At 37.9% G+C, this 18,298-nt stretch overlaps 2 protein-coding genes across 5 annotated transcripts in view; one reads left to right on the top strand and one right to left on the bottom strand.

Moving 5' to 3' along the window:
• LOC144979899 (hemicentin-1-like) overlaps positions 1-18,298 on the top strand; it is a 166,146-nt gene that overhangs the window by 50,245 nt on the left and 97,603 nt on the right. The window lies entirely within an intron of this gene.
• On the bottom strand, positions 4,523-16,536 carry LOC144979896 (uncharacterized). 3 transcript variants are annotated; one of them, XM_078927156.1, is made up of 6 exons: positions 16,379-16,480; positions 12,917-12,962; positions 8,343-8,483; positions 7,425-7,525; positions 5,527-5,629; positions 4,523-4,748 (listed from the first exon to the last, which is right to left on the bottom strand). In XM_078927156.1, exons 3-6 carry the CDS (start codon positions 8,458-8,460, stop codon positions 4,618-4,620), a joined length of 453 nt encoding a protein of 150 aa, XP_078783282.1. In that variant the 5' UTR covers positions 8,461-8,483; positions 12,917-12,962; positions 16,379-16,480; the 3' UTR covers positions 4,523-4,617. The 3 variants fall into 3 exon arrangements, with proteins under 3 accessions (XP_078783282.1, XP_078783280.1, XP_078783281.1); XM_078927154.1 differs by lacking the exon at positions 12,917-12,962 and having other exon boundaries at positions 16,379-16,536; XM_078927155.1 differs by lacking the exon at positions 12,917-12,962 and having other exon boundaries at positions 8,343-8,531; positions 16,379-16,498.

Here is an 18,298-nt window from a genome sequence, read left to right as displayed (position 1 = left end):
AAAGAAAGTTAACGCTTTCTCCGTCAGAGACTAAAATTTGACGTGTTTTGTCAAAATGAAAATGGGACAGCAGATGACTCGACATTTAGGCTTTTTGTCAGAATGTGACAAATCACCCAACAATTTAATTTCCTCACCTCCACACATGCTACAATGTTGGGTGATTTGTCACATTCTGACAAAAGGAGTAGAAGAAGAAGAAGACTAGTAATGATAATAATAATAATAATAATAATAATAATAATAATGATGATGATGATAATTAATAATAATAATAATAATAATAATAATAATAATAATAATAATAATAATAATAATAATAATAATAATAATAATAATAATGATAATTATTATTATTATTATTATTATTATTATTATTATTATTATATTATTATTATTATTATTATCATCATCATCATCATTATTATTATTATTATTATTATTATTATTATTATTATTATTATTATTATGATTGTTATTATTATTATTATTATTATTATTATTATTATTATTATTATTATTATTATTATTATTGTCATTATTATTATTATAAAAATTATTATTATTATTATTATTATTATTATTATTATTATTATTATTATTATTATAGCATTTTTTAAAAATAACGGCACTTCTGGTCATTTTGACTGTATAATCCCTATTTTTGTCACCTGATGCATTCCGAGATAATACCGTTGTGAGACAATGGATCTAATTGAATTTTTGAAAATTTTCTGGGCAAAATTTTGAAAATATATGTGCTTTTGTTGTTTTTTTTTTTTTAATCAAAATGTTGGCTGTAAATACATGTTAGGGATTATCGAAGGTGTGGCGGAAAGCGAATGTTAATCTGTTGTGGTATTTTCATCCTGTAGACTACCCATCCTATAGTGTTAAGTACAAAAATGTGACCCATCGTCTCACAACGGTGTTCTGTCGGGATGAATTGAACCCCAAGAAGTAACTTTAGGATTGAAATAATAAGAATTATTAATTTTTGAGTTAATACAATGAAATATTATATTGTATTTATTCTGCACAAAAAGATCATGAATTAACAACAGTTTACATAAAGAAATACGTGTATGAAAGATGCCAAACAAAAGTTGACCTTTTATATAGAGCAATATCCACTAAATGTGCTCAAATCGCTTTACAAGTGATCCCTGACCAACAGCAATATGTAACGTATAGAATGAGACAGATGATTATTAGGCGATAATACATTTTTTTTCTCCGACAGAGTCAACGCGATTAATGGTCAGGTACTCATTTTACACCGGAGTATGGTGAGAGAATGTAAGGTTAGAGCCTTTTCAGGGAATCAGCTTTGCACCGAGCGAGTTATTATAAGCAAATAAATAAAGAAATCACGCTTTTATATAGAGCAATATCCACTAAACGCGCTCAACGCGCTTTTACAAGGGGTCCCTGGTCAACAGCAACATTTAACATCTTTTAGGTGATATTACAATTTTTTTAGGACAGAGAGAACGCTGTTAACGGCCAGGTACTCATTTTACACCTGAGTACGGCGAGAGAATGTGAGTAAAGAGCCTTCTTCAAGGACTCAACTATGCGCCGAGCTAGGCTCAAACCCATGACCTTCCTATCCGTAAGCGAGTGTCATACCATAAGACCGCATAAAACCAAATCAACCGAAAAGTCAGCCGGCCTCTAGCGGGCAATTCCCTTTGTTGAGGCAGGGTGATTTTTGGACAAGAATGTTTTTCTTGTATTTTGCTATTAATTTGATTTTTCTGGCACTGCGTAATACACAACTTTTCAGATTTTTGCTTCAAGTTGATGTTAATACCTTAATTAACGAGATATTATATATATATATATATATATATATATATATATATATATATATATATATATATGGGTGTGTGTGTGTGTGTGTGTGTGTGTGTGTGTGTAGGTAGGTAGGTAGACAGACAGATAGATAGATAGATAGATAGATAGATAGATAGATAGATAGATAGATAGATAGATAGATAGATATATAGATAGATAGATAGATAGATAGATAGATAGATAGATAGATAGATAGATAGATAGATAGATAGAAAATATATTTTTTTAAAAGAAAAAAAAAGAGAGTGAAAGAGAGAGAGAGAGAGAGAGAGAGAGAGAGAGAGAGAGAGAGAGAGAGAGAGAGAGAGGGAGGGAGAGAGAGAGAGTTTACCTTCTTAAACTTCAAAACCTTTAACTTCGTCATTCCTTTTAACTTGACTTTAAACCCTTTTTTTACTTTATCTTGTTTATTACAACAGATTGACGCTGTGGGCGACATAGTATAATGAGAGCGTTATCAATAGTATTTTAAAATGTGTTAATGATAGTAACAAATTATCTGCCTTACTCTGTAAAAACACGTATTTATATATTTGGCCAGAAAACTCGTCCTTCAAATATCGATCAAATTAAATGACCTTCATCTTTTAAAAAAACTTTCAAATCTAGGACATCGAGAGGTCAAGGTTTGAGAGTTTTTGCCAAGATGAGGGTCATTTAAATCGATCGATATTTGAAGGACGAGTTTTCTGGCCAAACTTTTAGATACGTGTCTTTCCTCAGCGGCGCGGCAGTTAACTGGTTAATCGATTGGATCAATTCGGTTTACTGAATGGAAAGTTGAACGCCATTTATAAAATACGCGTCATGTTATGAATTAACAAAAGCTGTGCAAACATTTCTATTTTACAGCTTCAATCACCACAATATTATACTCATACTATCTACGCATAACATGTTTAACTCACTCAATCCTAGAGATTGTTGCTACTTTTCAAAATTGAAAAAGATTGTATTAAAATGAGCTTGTACATAGATAGACATTTATTCACTATCATTAACATGCAAAAACTAAAAACACTAGCTTTCATACTAAATACACCTAAATTTGTCTCAGAAAAATGTAATAAATAGGCATGGGGTAAAAGTAACCCGGGTAAACTACGAATATAGTCGGTGTTAGGGTTGAGTGAGTTAATGAAGGAGCGTGGTTGCTTTTCATTGATAACCCCATGTGTTACAATTCTTCCGTCGAATGTGAAAATGTTTTATCTTTCAATAAACAATGCGTCAAATATTGACTGATATTTATTTTACATGTAGATATATCTTCTCGTGTTTCTGTATTTATTGCGCGTGCATTGATGTGTTGTTCCAGTTACATACAAAGAAAAGCAACAGAGTTTAAATTGCCATGTCTTAACGATGACCAATTTTCTATTAGTTTGACCTATGCCGACTGTAATAAAAGTTAGGGAAAGGGGCTATAATTGTCAATAGACGTGTCAGATAAAAATATTTAATGGGGTGGATAGCGCTCATCGCATCGATTATATATATATATATATATATATATATATATATATATATATATATATATATATATATATATATATATATATATGTATGTATAATACTAGTGAAAAAGCAAGAGACAGGGAGGAATGGAAAGAGATAATTTATGCAGTATCCGAAGCCTGGACCAGGCATGGAACCTAGAAGAAGAAGAAGAATAATACTAGAGTAAAACAGCAGTGGGTCTGTAGATCTGGCGGAAAGTACTTTGTGATAGATAAGCGTCCCGTCTATAGGATAACAAGCAATTGTTGTTTGTTTCACGATATAGAAACCGGGATGAATTCGTGTTCCATGGAACTAATGGCTCTGAAAAACTAGTTTACTTAACAAACCCAGCTACCCAATCATGCTGGGTGAACATAGGGGGAGGAGGAGGAGGAGGAGGAGAGAGAGAGAGAGAGAGAGAGAGAGAGAGAGAGAGAGAGAGAGAGAGAGAGAGAGAGAGAGAGAGAGAGAGAGAGAGAGACAGACAGAAGGGTCAGAAAAATATTCTCGACTTCACCCGGGATCGATCTCGGTCCATTTGCGTGTGAAGCTAGTTCTCTGCCAACTGAATTATCGGATCCCCCCCCCCCCCCCACAACTCGACGAGGACATACGTGCAGGTCTGATAACTCAATTCTTTATGGACACCTTGTTGTTAAGGGATTTTCAAAAAAAGGACGCAACGTATCGGTAATTACAGCAATGTTAAACTAGGCCCATAATTGGGTTGGAATGTCAGACCTGTGTAGATGTTTACGTTTACGTCCCCCCCCCCCCCCGCGCCTCTTTACCACCTATGTCTGAGTTGTTATTACATTCGCATTCTTAAATAATGTTTGTTAACTCTCTCGAGTTCATATGAATGGAATATCGAACAAATTTGTTTCGATTTTCAATGAGGGTGAACTTGAGAGAGTTTAATGACATCTATTTGGTGTTTATGGTGAATAAATCATACGTAATACATTTTTCCCCGACAGAGAAACGCTGTTAACGTCCAGGTACTTATTTTAAACCAGAGTACGATTGGAAAATGTGGGAAAAGAGCCTTTTTCCAGGGATTTATCTATCCGCCGACCGAGGCTCGAACCAAGGACCTTCCGATCCGAAAGCCGTTTTTATTTATTCTCCAGCATAATCAATGGAAATAAACTCAAAATTTCATGTTTAAGTCTGTTTATTCAGATTCCGCCATCTTGCTTATCTTGACAAACAACTGGTCACATTTGCGTACTGTAGCAACAAGTAAAGTCTTTATAGAGCAGGGCCATTCGCGTCCGTGTCGCCACAGTCGACGGCCCGTAAAGCATCAAGATCCACTAAATCTGGTGAAGGGTTGCATGAACACTGGATCACCTCATACCTGCCATGGCTTCTGTGTTTAGCTGTAAAGATTTTAAAGGAATAATAATATTAATTATGTGCGGCTATAGTGTGGTCTTGTGGTATGACACTCGCTTTCGGAAGGTTCTGGATTCGAGCCTCGCTCGGCGCATAGTTGAGTCCCTGGAGAAGGCTCTTTACTCACATTCTCTCATCGTACTCAGGTGATAAAATGAGTATCTAGCCGTTAACAACGATGTCTCTGTCCAAAAAATTGTAATATCGCCTACCAGGTGTCATGTCCGGTCCTACATGTTAAATGTTGCTGTGGACCAGGGAGCACGTTTAATGGATATTGCGCTATATAAAAGCTCAATTTAAATTTAATTAATTGAGCATTTAAAGAGTATAGGGGGAAAACACAGATGCCCACGTTTTGGAATATTTGTGATTACCCCCCTTGAGTGACGTCGGGGGTTTGAAGATTTGCCTCCCCCCCCCCCCCCACCCCCCCCCTCCATTCTTTTGGCAATTTGCGCAACCCCCCCCCCCCCCCAACCCTTTCCATGGAAGATTGGCCTAAGTGCCATGCTCTTGAAGAACACGTATTAAAAAATTTTGCCAGAAAACTCGTCCTTCAAATATCGGTCGATTTGATTCGCCCTTATCTTGATAAAAACTCTCAAACTTGAGACTTCGCGCATTCCCAGGATTGAGAGTTTTTGCCAAGATGAGGTTCATTTAAATCGATCGATATTTGAAGGACGAGTTTTCTCGCCAAATTTTTAAAATAAGAGTTTGTTCCTGAGGGCGGCAGTCAACTGGTTTCAGGATACTTACCATAGATTAAAGCCTGACCAGTGGGGTATATCTCTACTGGACAACCAGTCGCTTGGTTGATAATTGCTACAACCTCCACTACAGTTCCACTTCGGATCGGTCCCTGATCAAATTAATAAAATAAACGATACATAAGAGATTAATAATACGAGTGTGGGATGGAAAGTTCTGCAATTTTTCTTGTAATTTCAAAAATATTTCATTTCGAACCTTTCATTTAGCATAAATACTTCCTAATTAATTGGCTTTGATCTGTCAAAATTTCTGAGGTCAATAACGTCTCCACGCGACGTAATCGCTGTTGTCCTATTACGTGGTCAACAACCTCGGTTAAAACCAAAATAAATAAAAATGAAAATAATTGCGCCAAAAGATATTTGATTCAAGCACCATGCTATTATTCATTTTTTGAATACTGAAGGCTGTTCATCCAGCGAAATACGCTTCAATAGTCGTAACTTAGTAATTGGCTCTAAACTATCGGAACAATGGCGCACGCCCTTATGAAATATTTCTCCGACGAGCATAAAAGCGTATCCAGAGGAGAGAAAAAACATTATAAATCTGATCATGTTTTGACTCTTACACATTCTGATCACAAGACATATGAAAAGTTCGAGCCAGCATGAAGAATAAAAAGTACCGATTTTCTTTGTTAAGAACCACGATGGCCGCCGTTGCTGGGCAACGTGACATCAGACTATATGAATCCAATTCGTACCAGAATGAAGCGTGTTTATGGTGATACTTGTGTTGATTATAGCACTATTTGGGATGGGTTACGTTCGTGGAAGAAGAAGACCCGATCAAAAACAAGATCAAACTCTTTGCGGGAGGCTGTAACGTGCCTCTGACCTTAGAAATCAAAGTGGAGTCCAAAACACGATTCTGGTAAATCGGCGTGTTAGACAAACTGATATTTCGAAACAAGTTGGATTTCAAAGCACACCACATAGTAACAGTGATCCTTGAATACAAAAAAGTGCCTGCCAGGTTGGTACCACGAATGTTGACAAGTGACATGAAAGAGCAACGAAAAACAATTTGCTCCAAATTATTGAAAAGGTATGAAGACGAGGCTGATGCCTTAATTCAGTAAATATTCACTGGAGACGACTCATAGCTTCACCATTATGACCCAGAGAGCAAAAACGCCAGCCAATGGAATACCAACACAACTCTCTTTGTCCAAAAAAGTACAATTTGTGGCGTCGGATAGAAATGTGCTGCTAATGCTCACGATTTTCTGAGCTTTTAAAGGTGTTGTTCATAATATCTATTTTTTTTTTTTTTTTGGAACAGGGCAAAACTGTGAATTCCGATCAATATGTTGCCATGCTGGGAAAAGTGAGTTCCCTCTCTGCTTCACCTGATATCGATCTCTGTCTATTTGCGTGTGAAGTGGGTGCTCTAACTACTGAGCTATTGATGAAATGCACTTAGCCAATAAGCTTTCAACATTCGCCAGCCGAATTTAACGTACCAATCTACAAAACTATGTGTGACCTTAGAAGTTTATAGTCTGATTGATACAATTTAGTGAGAACTACTTATAAAAATGTCTGACTAAATACAATTACAAAGAGCTGAGGAACGTCAATTTCGTTCCTTCTATAAACGTCAAATTTTACACACCGATGTGTGTATTGGTAAGTTTAATTCGACTGGCGGCTGCTGTGAGTACTTTACCTTCTTCTTCTTCTTCTTCCTGCATATCTGCAAACCACCTGGGGTGTGTTGTCGCAGACTTTGGTGTGCATGTTTGTGTTTAGAGTGTCACAGAAGCGATTCTGTCTCTGAATTAAGGTTTTCAGATCTAACTACATCCGCAGACAGGCTGTTCCAAATTCTAATCGTTTATGAAAAAAGACTGCTCACGGCATACGATCAATACTTACCTTGAATGCTTCATCAACGCCAAATATGTCTCTTCTGTAAGTGTCCAAGAATCCGTCTCCAAAAGTGCTAGAAGATCCACTAACCTTGTGTCCGACAAAGACTGTGAAATGGAATATCATAAATGATTAAATGAATAGATATGAACACTCATAAAGGTCCTAGGGAGTCATATTTCTATTTCATATAGTCCCATTCGCGTGTTAGGCTCCTTTGTGTACTTACACGTTACAATATCCGTCACTGCCTATAGCCAGGTACACACCGTTTCACACCTGAGTCGAATGGGGTAATGTGTATAAAGTGGCATACCCAAGGACACATCATAACGTCGGGACCAGAGTGTTCCAAGAACAATTTCACCCATCTGGCGAATGAAAAGGCTTAAATTTGCTTTATTTATAAGACAAGAGACGAGGCATCCTAACGCTGAGGATCCGAGACTTCAAGATGAAGATGGTATTTTGAATTGTAGTGGTGATGTGATGATAAAACAAACTAGAGAGAGAGAGAGAGAGAGAGAGAGAGAGAGAGAGAGTGAGGGGAGAGAGAGAGAGAGAGAGAGAGAGAGAGGGGGGAGAGAGATAGAGAGAGAGAGTCAGAGACAGAGACAGAGAGAGTGTGTGTGCAGTGTGTGTGCAGTGTGTTGTTGTGCATGTATGTATGTGTGTGTGTGTGTGTGTGTGAGAGAGAGAGAGAGAGAGAGATAGAGAAGGGGAGAGAGAGAGACAGAGAAAGAGATAGTGTGTGTATGTGTGTTTGTTTGTGTGTGTGTGTGTGTGTGTGCAGTGTGCGGTTGTGTATGTATGTGCGTGTGTGTGTTAGAGAGAGAGAGAGAGAGAGAGAGAGAGAGAGAGAGAGAGAGAGAGAGACAGACAGACAGACAGACAGACAGACAGAGGGAGATGCGGTTTACCTACCGATATCGTAGTCACTGGAACATTTCTTTGAAGCCAACTCCTCTGCAGTTTCTGGTCCGCTGCATGCATCAGTGATGTAAGCAATGGTGCAGAAAATGACGATCACGATCACCTTCATCTTGAATGAGGTCAATTTTATGTCTGTGGAAGTAGCCAATATATTGTATTATACTCGTGGAAGTCCGATATCTGTGGAAGTAGCCAATATGACAATATTATTATACCAATAGAAGTAGACAATATATTGTATTATACTCTTGGAAGTAGCCAATATGACAATATTATTATACCAATGGAGGTAGCCAATATATTGTATTATACTCTTGGAAGTAGGCAATATATTGTATTATACTCGTGGAAGTAGCCAATATATTGTATTATACTCGTGGAAGTAGGCAATATATTGTTTTATACTCGTGGAAGTAGCCAATATATTGTATTATACTCGTGGAAGTCCGATATCTTTGGAAGTGACCAATATATCAATTTTATTATACCAATGGAAGTAGCCAATATATTGTATTATACTCGTGGAAGTCCGATATCTGTAGAAGTAACCAATATGTCAATATTATTATACCAATGGAAGTAGCCAATATATTGTATTATACTCGTGGAAGTCCGATATCTGTAGAAGTAACCAATATGTCAATATTATTATACCAATGGAAGTAGCCAATATATTGTATTATACTTATGGAAGTAGCCAATATTATATTATACCCTTAGGAGTTGAAAATTTATCTGTATGATTCTCTTGGAAGTAGATAATAGGTCAGTATTATACCCGTGGGAGTAGCTAATAATTCAATATTATACCCGTGGTAGTAGCCATCCTTAGAAGAACCCAATGATATGTCAATTTTATATCTGTGGAAGTAGCCAAAATGTTAGTATTATACCCGTGGTAGCAGCCAATTTATCGGTATTATACCCGAAAGAGTTGCCAGTATGTCAATATTGTGTACAGGTGGAGTAACCAATTTTATATCAATATTTTACCCTTAGAAGTAGCCAATATATCTGTATTATCCCCGTGGGATTAGCCAATATACCCATGGTGTTCACCCGTACATGTAGCAAATATGTCAAAGTTAAATCTGTTCAGTTAGCAAACCTGCCAATTTTATATGTGTAGACGTAGCCAATTGGACATATTTTTTTCGAAGGTTAAATCGAACACTTGTTAAGACCTATTTGTAACTTAACCCCTCTTATCTGAACCAGCGACCACCTGAGCTCTAGCCCTTCGGTCTTGTGCCACGACGTAGAAGTTAGACATCTTTTGTAGTTGTTCCAGGTGACTATAAAGTGTGTTACTGATAACTTAACCCCTCAAAAACATATCATCTCGAAAATTATTTAGATAATGTAAATGTTTAGCGAATCATAGTATCGAACTTGGGTGAAATTCACATGTTTTATTGAGGAGAACGAATGCTGTTGTTAAAAAAAAAATATTAAAAACTAAAACAAAACAATCAAAAATGAAATGTAAGGTCACCCTGAAAGGATTTTACGCGGATCTTGTATTTTCAAAACCATAATAGATACGAAACTGATAAAGGTACCAAAACAAAGATTAGTTTATGTCCTTTTGGTTTATCATTTTAAAGTTCCGCATAGTCACCGTTTGCATCCACACGGAGCCACCAACGATGAAGCAAGCAGTTATTGCATCGCGTAGAAGAGAACTTAACGCGGCAACGAGTCACCTCCGCCTGCACCAGTAGCCATCGTACGGCCTGACACTGACTAAACATGACGTCAATTAGAGCTAAATCAGAACTGTATAGGGGATTGTTCACGACTTCAAGAAAACTTCCTCTTTCAATGTGATCATGCGTTTGTGTGAGCATTCTCGGTATCCAATGGGCACAGATTATTATCTTTCTGTCCCTCAGAATTTTTCGAACGATATTATATCCCTATGAAATTTCAAGCCTTTGTGAAATGTATGGGATGCTTTATTAAATTAAAAATTAAATTGAGCTTTTATATAGCGCAATATCCACTAAACGTGCTCAAAGCGCTTTACAAGGGGTTCCTGGTCAACAGCAACATTTAACATGTAGGACGGGACATAACGCCTGTTAGACGATATTACAATTTTTCGGACAAAGACAACGCTTTTAACCGCCAGGTACTCTTTTTACACTTGAATAGGGTGAGAGATTGTGAGCCTTTTCCAAGGACTCAACTATTCGCCGAGCGCGAGGCTTGAACCCAGGACCTTCCTATCCGAAAGCGAGTGTCATACCACTAGACCACATAGCCGCATGGCGATTAGCTCGATTAAGTTCGTAATTTAAAAATTATTTTTTGTTGATTTGCTGCGATTAATGCGCTTTGTGGACGGGCACTGCGAGCCTGCTCATTATTATTGGTGGGACAACATCAGTTCCAGTAAAGAACATTACCCACCTCTGAACAGTTTTTATACCAACACACGAGTCACTATTATTGGGTTTCAGCCGTTTATGAATGCTTTCGGGTGCGCATCTCTCTCTCTCTTTCTGCAGTGAGGATCTCAGCGTGGCCATCGGTAACTTATAGCCTGACACTGGCCAAAAAATGACGTCAAAAGACCAGTCTTTGGCCACAAAAGAAAACAAATCGTGAGTTCTATTCAATAGTTCAACCAATGGGACCACTTGTTTCCATGAGCACTACTAACGACAACTCACTAGTCGGTGCAAAAACCAAATTTAAATAATGACGTCAAAAGACCAGTCCTTTTGGGTTTCAGTGTCAGGCTACAACTTAATGATGGCTATGATCTCAGTCACGGCACGCTGTTTATTGTGTGTGATTTCTTTGACCGACATGTTGGAGTTGAAGTTCTTTCAAATAAACATCAAGAAATAGCAACTAAACAAAATTTGGTGACCTGATAGAAGAATGAATTCCGCACATGTTGATTATAGTTTAAACTGAGTTCAAAATAATCGGAGATATTCAATAGGCGTCAAGACTTTTCACTCCAGCCTCGTAACAACAACAATTTTTTTTTCAAAAAATATGCGAACTAACACAAAGAAACAAACAAACAAACAATAATAACACAAAGAAAGAAACATGTGAGTGACGTCATCTTCATTTCATTCTATTCATTGAGAGAACGCCTGATCTCGGTCTGGCTGACGTTCACAAAAATAAAACTATGTTGTCCACCTGGGGTAAATAAAAAAAAAAAAAGTAAAACGCTTAGAACATGATCATAAATCACGGCTTTACGCTGCGAAAACGGGATATTTATTATATGTTATATGTAGTCGTAAAAGAAATTTGTTTAGATGGTTGTATTAATTAATTTTTTTTTACAAAGCCAATGTATTAATGTATGTGTAGGGCACTGGCCTAATTCCATAAAGACAGACATGTTATATATGGCTTTAATGTGTGTGTGTGTGTGTGTGTGTGTATGTATGTGTGTGTATATATATATATATATATATATATATATATATATAAACTTGAGCTTTTATAAAGCGCACTATCCACTAGGCGTGCTCAAAGCGATTAACCAGGAGCCACTGGCCAACAACAACATGTAACGTGTAGAACGAGACACGGCGCCTGTTAGGCGATATTAATTATTTTTTTCTGACAGATACAACGCTATTAACGGTAAGGTACTCATTTTACAACTGAGTACGGTGAGGGATTATGAGTAAAGAGTCTTTTCCAATACTGAACTATCCGCCAAGCGATCCTCCAACCTAGGTCTTCCGATCCGAAAAAGTGTCATACCATATGACAACATAACCGCATAGATATGCTCTCACCTTTTGAGTGTTTAAGCCTACAACGGTGTTATAACATTAGGGTCATCATGGCGACGATATGTATATATATATATATATATATATATATATATATATATATATATATAATATATTATTTAGTTGTTTTTTAAAGAATAAAGCAACATCCACTAAACGTGCGCAAGGCGCATTACATGAGCAGCACTCAACATGTAGGACGAGTTAGACGATATTATAATCTTTTCCGACAGAGGCAACGCTGTTAATGGTCAGGTACTCATTTTACACCTGAGTACCATTAAAGAATGTGAATTGATAGTCTTTTCAAAGGACAAATTTGCGCCGTTCAAAGTGGGACTCGAACCCAGGACCTGACGCTCCAAAGGCGAGTGTTTTTTATATCAACGACGACATGGCAGCCCACTCACATATTACATTTTTCATCAATACTTTAAACAACCCCAGCAGTGATTGGTCAGCTGGCTCTGTTAGATCTGGCGGAAGGACTTTTCAATAGACTAGCGTCCAATTCAAAAGGTAGCATGCAATTGCTATTGTCCGTTTCGAGCTTGAGAAACCGGGATAAACTCCGACTCCATGGGCCTGGTGGCTCTTAAGGACAATTTCTTTTATACACCCACAGCTTTTGGCGGCTTTGTATACAATTTATATATCGATCACTTTGCACTAGTCACACTTTAAATCGCCCGCAGATGTTCTCAGTATTAGCCAGATCAAGGCATTTTAATTATATTCTGAAATTTTTTATTGCCGTTATCTACAAAAGTTTCTAACTCGGATGTTTACCTTATTGTATGCACGTCTTCTTTCTCCGATCCGATTTTCAATAAATCTATATCGATATAAAAAAGACATTAATATGAAACGACATCATGCATATTATTGTGAATGACGTGAGCTGGGGAGGCGTGTTGAGGGGTGGGGGGGGGGGGGTAGAGAAAAAGGAGTTTTGTACTGCTTCCAACTTAATACATTAAATGTATGCAATTTTCATAAATTTTATTAAATGAAGTTGCTGCAAGCCATTATTGGCTACTTGACTTGAAGGCTCGAAGCACCGTTCCATCCCCTTGACGAGATTTTTTTTTTCCAGTCAACCAACATGTTGACAAAAATTCCTTAATTCTATAGCTACGTGTAGTATATACCAAACAGACAAAAAAATCATCCCCACGGTTCATGATAATGAATTTGTCACAATATTTTGACTCACTGATGAAGGAATTGCATCTCAACGACACAATGCATTTTTTTACAATCGTCCGTAATAAAATTGTTCGTGTTGCTTAGAATCGGTGGTCGATTTGCTTCATGTGATAGGCAAGTATATAATGTGGCAATAAGATTCAATAGTCGTAACGACACTTCCTAATGACGCATGGTAACTTAGTAACACTGGCTCTAAACTATCGGAACAATGGCGGACGCCCGTATGAAATATTTCTTCGGCGAGCATAAAAGCGTATCCAGAGGGGGAAAAAACTCCATAAATTTGATCATGTTTTGACTTTTACACATTCTGGTCACAAGACATATGAAAAGCTCTAGCCAGCTTGAAGAATAAAAAGTAATGATTTACTGTGTTTAGAACCAAGATGGCCGCCGTTGCCGGGCGGCGTGACATCAGACTACTGAATCCAATTGGTGTCTGTTCACGGTATCGTGTGATACTAGGGGCATATACAGGTAGTAGTCTACTTAAATTTAAACTTTCGAGTCGATAATAAAACCACTCTAAATGTTTAATCGACAAGTTTTCTAGACCAAGAATCTAGAAACACGTTTGTGCTTGTAGTCTCAGGATCTAGCATCCTGTATGGGATTCTAGACTCAGAATCTATAAGCACGTACGTGCTTATATTGTAGCCTGTAGGTCTCGCATCCCATAAAGGCTTCTAGAGTCTATAAACACCTACGTGCTTGTAGCTGTGGATCTAGCATCTCATCAGGGCTTCTGCACTCAGAATCTAGAAACACGACGTCTCTAGCAACCCGTAAGGGCATCTACCCCAAGAATCTAGAAACACATTTGTGCTTGTAGTCTGAGGGTCTAGCAGAATCTAGAAGCACGTACGTTCTTGTAGCCTTTGGGCTTCTCAATCGATCAATATTTGAAGTGATGTCGGGATGTAGCGGATGCCAAAAAGTGAATTTATAATTAAGGTGATAAGAAATACTAACTTTTATTCTCTACCATAAAGAAGCTAGAAACAGTCAGTGCAATGTGGGAATGGATGATTTGAAGGAAAAATGGCGTCTTTCCATTAAAAGACTACATTGAGGACACATTCATGTCTAAATGCATTCAGTTAACCTTCGAGCCCCAATTGCATCCGCGAAGTTTTTATTCTCTGTTGTCTTTTGTCACTTTCCTACTCACTTCATTCTTGTTATTATCAACATAAGTGCCAGCTCCACTCACTTTACTGAATTAAAATTAACCCCAAAAACCGGAGCATACTCAATGTCTCAATCGTTTCTATGATACATGTGTGTGTTGAGAATATAGGCTATTAAGCTTAAATGCTGACCAACTAACTTCGCGGCGTTTGTGTGTGTTGAACCCGTGACCTCAAGAAGTCGGGGAGAATGGCTCTAGATAGACTACAGTTTGAAGTGACTTTTTTGGGGGGGTCGCGAATAACTCATACGGTAGAGTCACAATCTCCCCGGCCAGGCGTACCAGTAAGGTCGCGGGTTCGAACCCCATCGCCGCCGCGAAGTTTTTATTCTCTGTTGTCTTCTGGCACTGTCCTACTTTTCTTGTTGTTAAAAACTTAACCTTAGAACTTTGTATCGAACTATTATGGAAAGCTGAAACCGTTTAACTGAATGCAACTCATTTGCATTCAGATTGTTCATATTAGTCGTCCTGTCAAAATTGTTTGGGGTTTTTTAAATCTCGTAAATATAATTTATGATAATTTATGTGAAAGTTTAATTGCCGATTGGGATATAAATCATGTTATTGACATTTGGTTTAATGTTATTTTAAACAGTTTTTTTAAACAGTCTGGTATGAAAATAAAATTCTTATATTTTTTTTAAATATCGTATCGCGCCGCCGGCGACCTCATCTACATATAAATTAAATAAATGAACTTATTGTGCGCTAACATTTTTTTCCCTCTATGCACCACAGTGACAACGGTGAGCCATACATAGCACTCTATATAAATAGCCACGTCACACGCTTGTTGAGTGACCATGGTTTGAGCCGTTCGTTCAACAGTGCGCGAGAATTGCATGCGAAATTAGCATTATTAGCTCTGTATAAAGCGCAATGGGGTGGGCAAAAATTGATACGAGTCGGATACGATCCCGACCCGAAACGACAGTTGTAGCCGCTACGATCCGATACTGAACTCCTAACCAGTGCATTTTTGTTCCATATGGTTTAGGCAGACAGACACAGATATTGTGACAACTTGATAGAATACTACACCCCCCCCCCCCCCATCTCTCTCACTCCGGAAATAGTAAAGAATGTGAGTTAGGGGTCTATCAGCATTCATTTACTCAAGATGGTGTGCGATTGGCTAAGAAACACAACATTGCCATCCGGAAATATAACGGACCAGCACACAAAACTATGTGTAACCTTGAACGTTTATAGTCTGGTCAATACAGTTTAGTGAGAATTACTCATTAACACAGATGGCAAAAAAAAACAATAATAAAGACCTGTTGAGTGATGTCAACTTCGTTCTTTCTATACCCTGCCAAAAAAAAAAAGAAAAAGAAAACAAAAGAAAAACAGGCCACAATACAATCCGACAGTCGCCAAAAGAAATTGAAATAACTGAGTTGTTGTTAGTAGTGCTCAAGGTAACAATAAATGATCCCAATGGTTGTAATACTAATTGCAACTCACTATTCAATTTCATTTGATGGTCGCCGCGCGTGGATTGTGACATTTTGTTTGACGGGAAACCAACGCAAATGCCATAAAACTTTAAGCTCACATTAAAAGGCAGTTGCAATTTTCAAAGTAATATTCTTTGCTTTACTTCCATTATCTTGTGATTTTAAGAAAACTCCTAATTTTCTTTCCTCTTCCATTATTAAAACAAATGATTTTTATAAAACCACATTATATAAAACTTTCTAACTCTAAATTCAATATTATTAAATTACTCTATAGGCTAAAAGTATTTTTTTTTAAGATTTGAACATAAACAAAACCTAACCTATGCCCAGTAAGTTAAAATAAAGAAAATGTCTGACAAGAAAAATCAAGAAACTCACCGGAAAAGTCGAGGAAACAAGAGAGTGGGAGTTATCAGAGAGTGGTCGGCCCTGTATCAGATGCAGTGCTGAATGAGCCAGAGCCTGCTCCTTTTATTTCACACAAAACGAGACGTCATCGCATAATAATTTAATTTGATTAACTGCTCTTCTGTTGTACTCTGAAAAATAACACGTATTCGAAATTTTGGCCAGAAAACTCATCCTTCAAATAATATCTAGACGTCTATCGATTAAAATGGCCCTCATCTCGGCAAAAACTTTTAAATCGTGGAATTTGAGCAAAGTCCAGGGTTTGAGAGTTTTTGACAAGATGAGAGTCATTTTAATCGATCGATATTTGAAGGACGAGTTTTCTGGACAAAATTTTAAATATGCGTCTTTTAAGAGTACGGCGGTAATATTATTATTATTGTCATTACGTCCCATTACGCCAATGCAGGTTGGTTTGCTGATATGATGAATCTACAATGTTTTATCAGGGAAGGTCATGAGAGTGAGTGGCTGAGCTCTTGAATATTAACAATTAGTGTAATTACTAATGTTAAGGGGTTGCATTGATAGAAACCTTTGAAGATTGAAGAGCTAGATAAAGAGTTTCTCCTTATTCTTTTCTTCTCCTTTTTTTTTCTTTTCAAGTCCAAGTCCAAGGCAATTATGGTAGCAAAACCATTCTCAACGTGTCAAGCTATACCTCCTTAAAAAGGAAACACGTAACGTGATCGAACTCGGTACTTTTCGGGTACGAAGCAAAGACCGTACCACTGCATAACGCTATTTCGAGTAGTGCCGCGCTGAAGACCGGTCTGGACCGCGGTCCGACGGTCTTTTAGCTGTGAACCGAAGACCGGTCCCAGAGGGGAAGACCGGCGCCGGTCCTCACTTCTTATCACCTTTCAACTAGTGCGGGGCGGTCCTTGCAAGGACCACGGTCCTACGGTCTCGCGCCATAGCCTACTACTTCCCCAGCGATTCGTTGCTTCGGTTGCCTATCTTCCACCAATCACCACCCATCCCACTTAATTAATTGCACCCACCCCCCTTTGCCATACACTAAACGACACAGACGACCATACAGGCAGACGACCACCAACCTCCACTCCGCAAACCGCCCTTTCGTGTGTGAGATGGGGGGAACAGGAGGCGCACGCCTTGGACGATTCCATTATACGGGGTAAATTTCAAAATTTACTACACCATAATGATCGCAATGACAATGATCTATGGTGAAGGCATGACCCCTCTTCTCTAATGGGTTATTGTTTGAAATGTATGTGACTACAAAAGATGTGTGTGTGTTTGTGTGTGTGTGTGTGTGTGTGTCGAACCTAGCAAGTAGCAAATCCGATTTTTTGTTTTCTTTTGTCCATTCTTGTCACCACTCCTTTCTATCGCAGTGTTGTCATTTAAAATAATACAATAATATTAAAATTTCGTTTGGTGTTTTTACTAATCAAATAATATGAGTTTCATTAGTTTCTTCCTTCCAAAAAACCCAGTTATAACGTCTGAATTTTAAAAAAGTCCAATAGAATATTTGGGGACCCCGATAGCTCAGTTGATAGAGCACTCTCTTTATACGCAAAGGGCCAGAGATCGATCCCGGGTGCAGTCGATTTTTTTCTGAATCCCTGTCTACTCAGCAATGAATGGGTAGCTGAGTTTGTTAGATCTGGCGAAAAGTCACCATCGACCCCTCTTATCACCTCATCCACCCCCTCTTATTATAACTTCACGTCTCTCTCTTACTCTTCAATGCTCGCTGCCCTCTAATGTGTGTGTGTGTGTGTGTGGGGGGGGAGGGGTAGGAGTTGCGTGTGTGTATCAACGCTACGAACAACTCGATCAACGCCTTGGGCGATGCCATTATCTCCGTTAATGGGGATAAATTTCAAATTTTATTAAATTATCGAAGTAACA

The sequence above is a fragment of the Berghia stephanieae genome, chromosome 9, assembly GCF_034508935.2.
Source record: "Berghia stephanieae isolate SIO BIC M18660-M18661 chromosome 9, UCSD_Bste_1.3, whole genome shotgun sequence".
Classification (NCBI taxonomy): domain Eukaryota; kingdom Metazoa; phylum Mollusca; class Gastropoda; order Nudibranchia; family Aeolidiidae; genus Berghia; species Berghia stephanieae.
This window is presented reverse-complemented; position numbering and strand designations above follow the sequence as displayed.

What these genes read in the sequence shown, in the direction of transcription:
- LOC144979896 (XM_078927154.1), bottom strand. Translation starts at nt 8,460, where the DNA reads ATGAAGGTGATCGTGATCGTCATTTTCTGCACCATTGCTTACATCACT. An exon ending in TTCCAGTGACTACGATATCG is followed by an intron (nt 7,526 to 8,342) that starts GTAGGTAAACCG and finishes TCCATTTCACAG; the next exon opens with TCTTTGTCGGACACAAGGTT. An exon ending in GCGTTGATGAAGCATTCAAG is followed by an intron (nt 5,630 to 7,424) that starts GTAAGTATTGAT and finishes TAATTTGATCAG; the next exon opens with GGACCGATCCGAAGTGGAAC.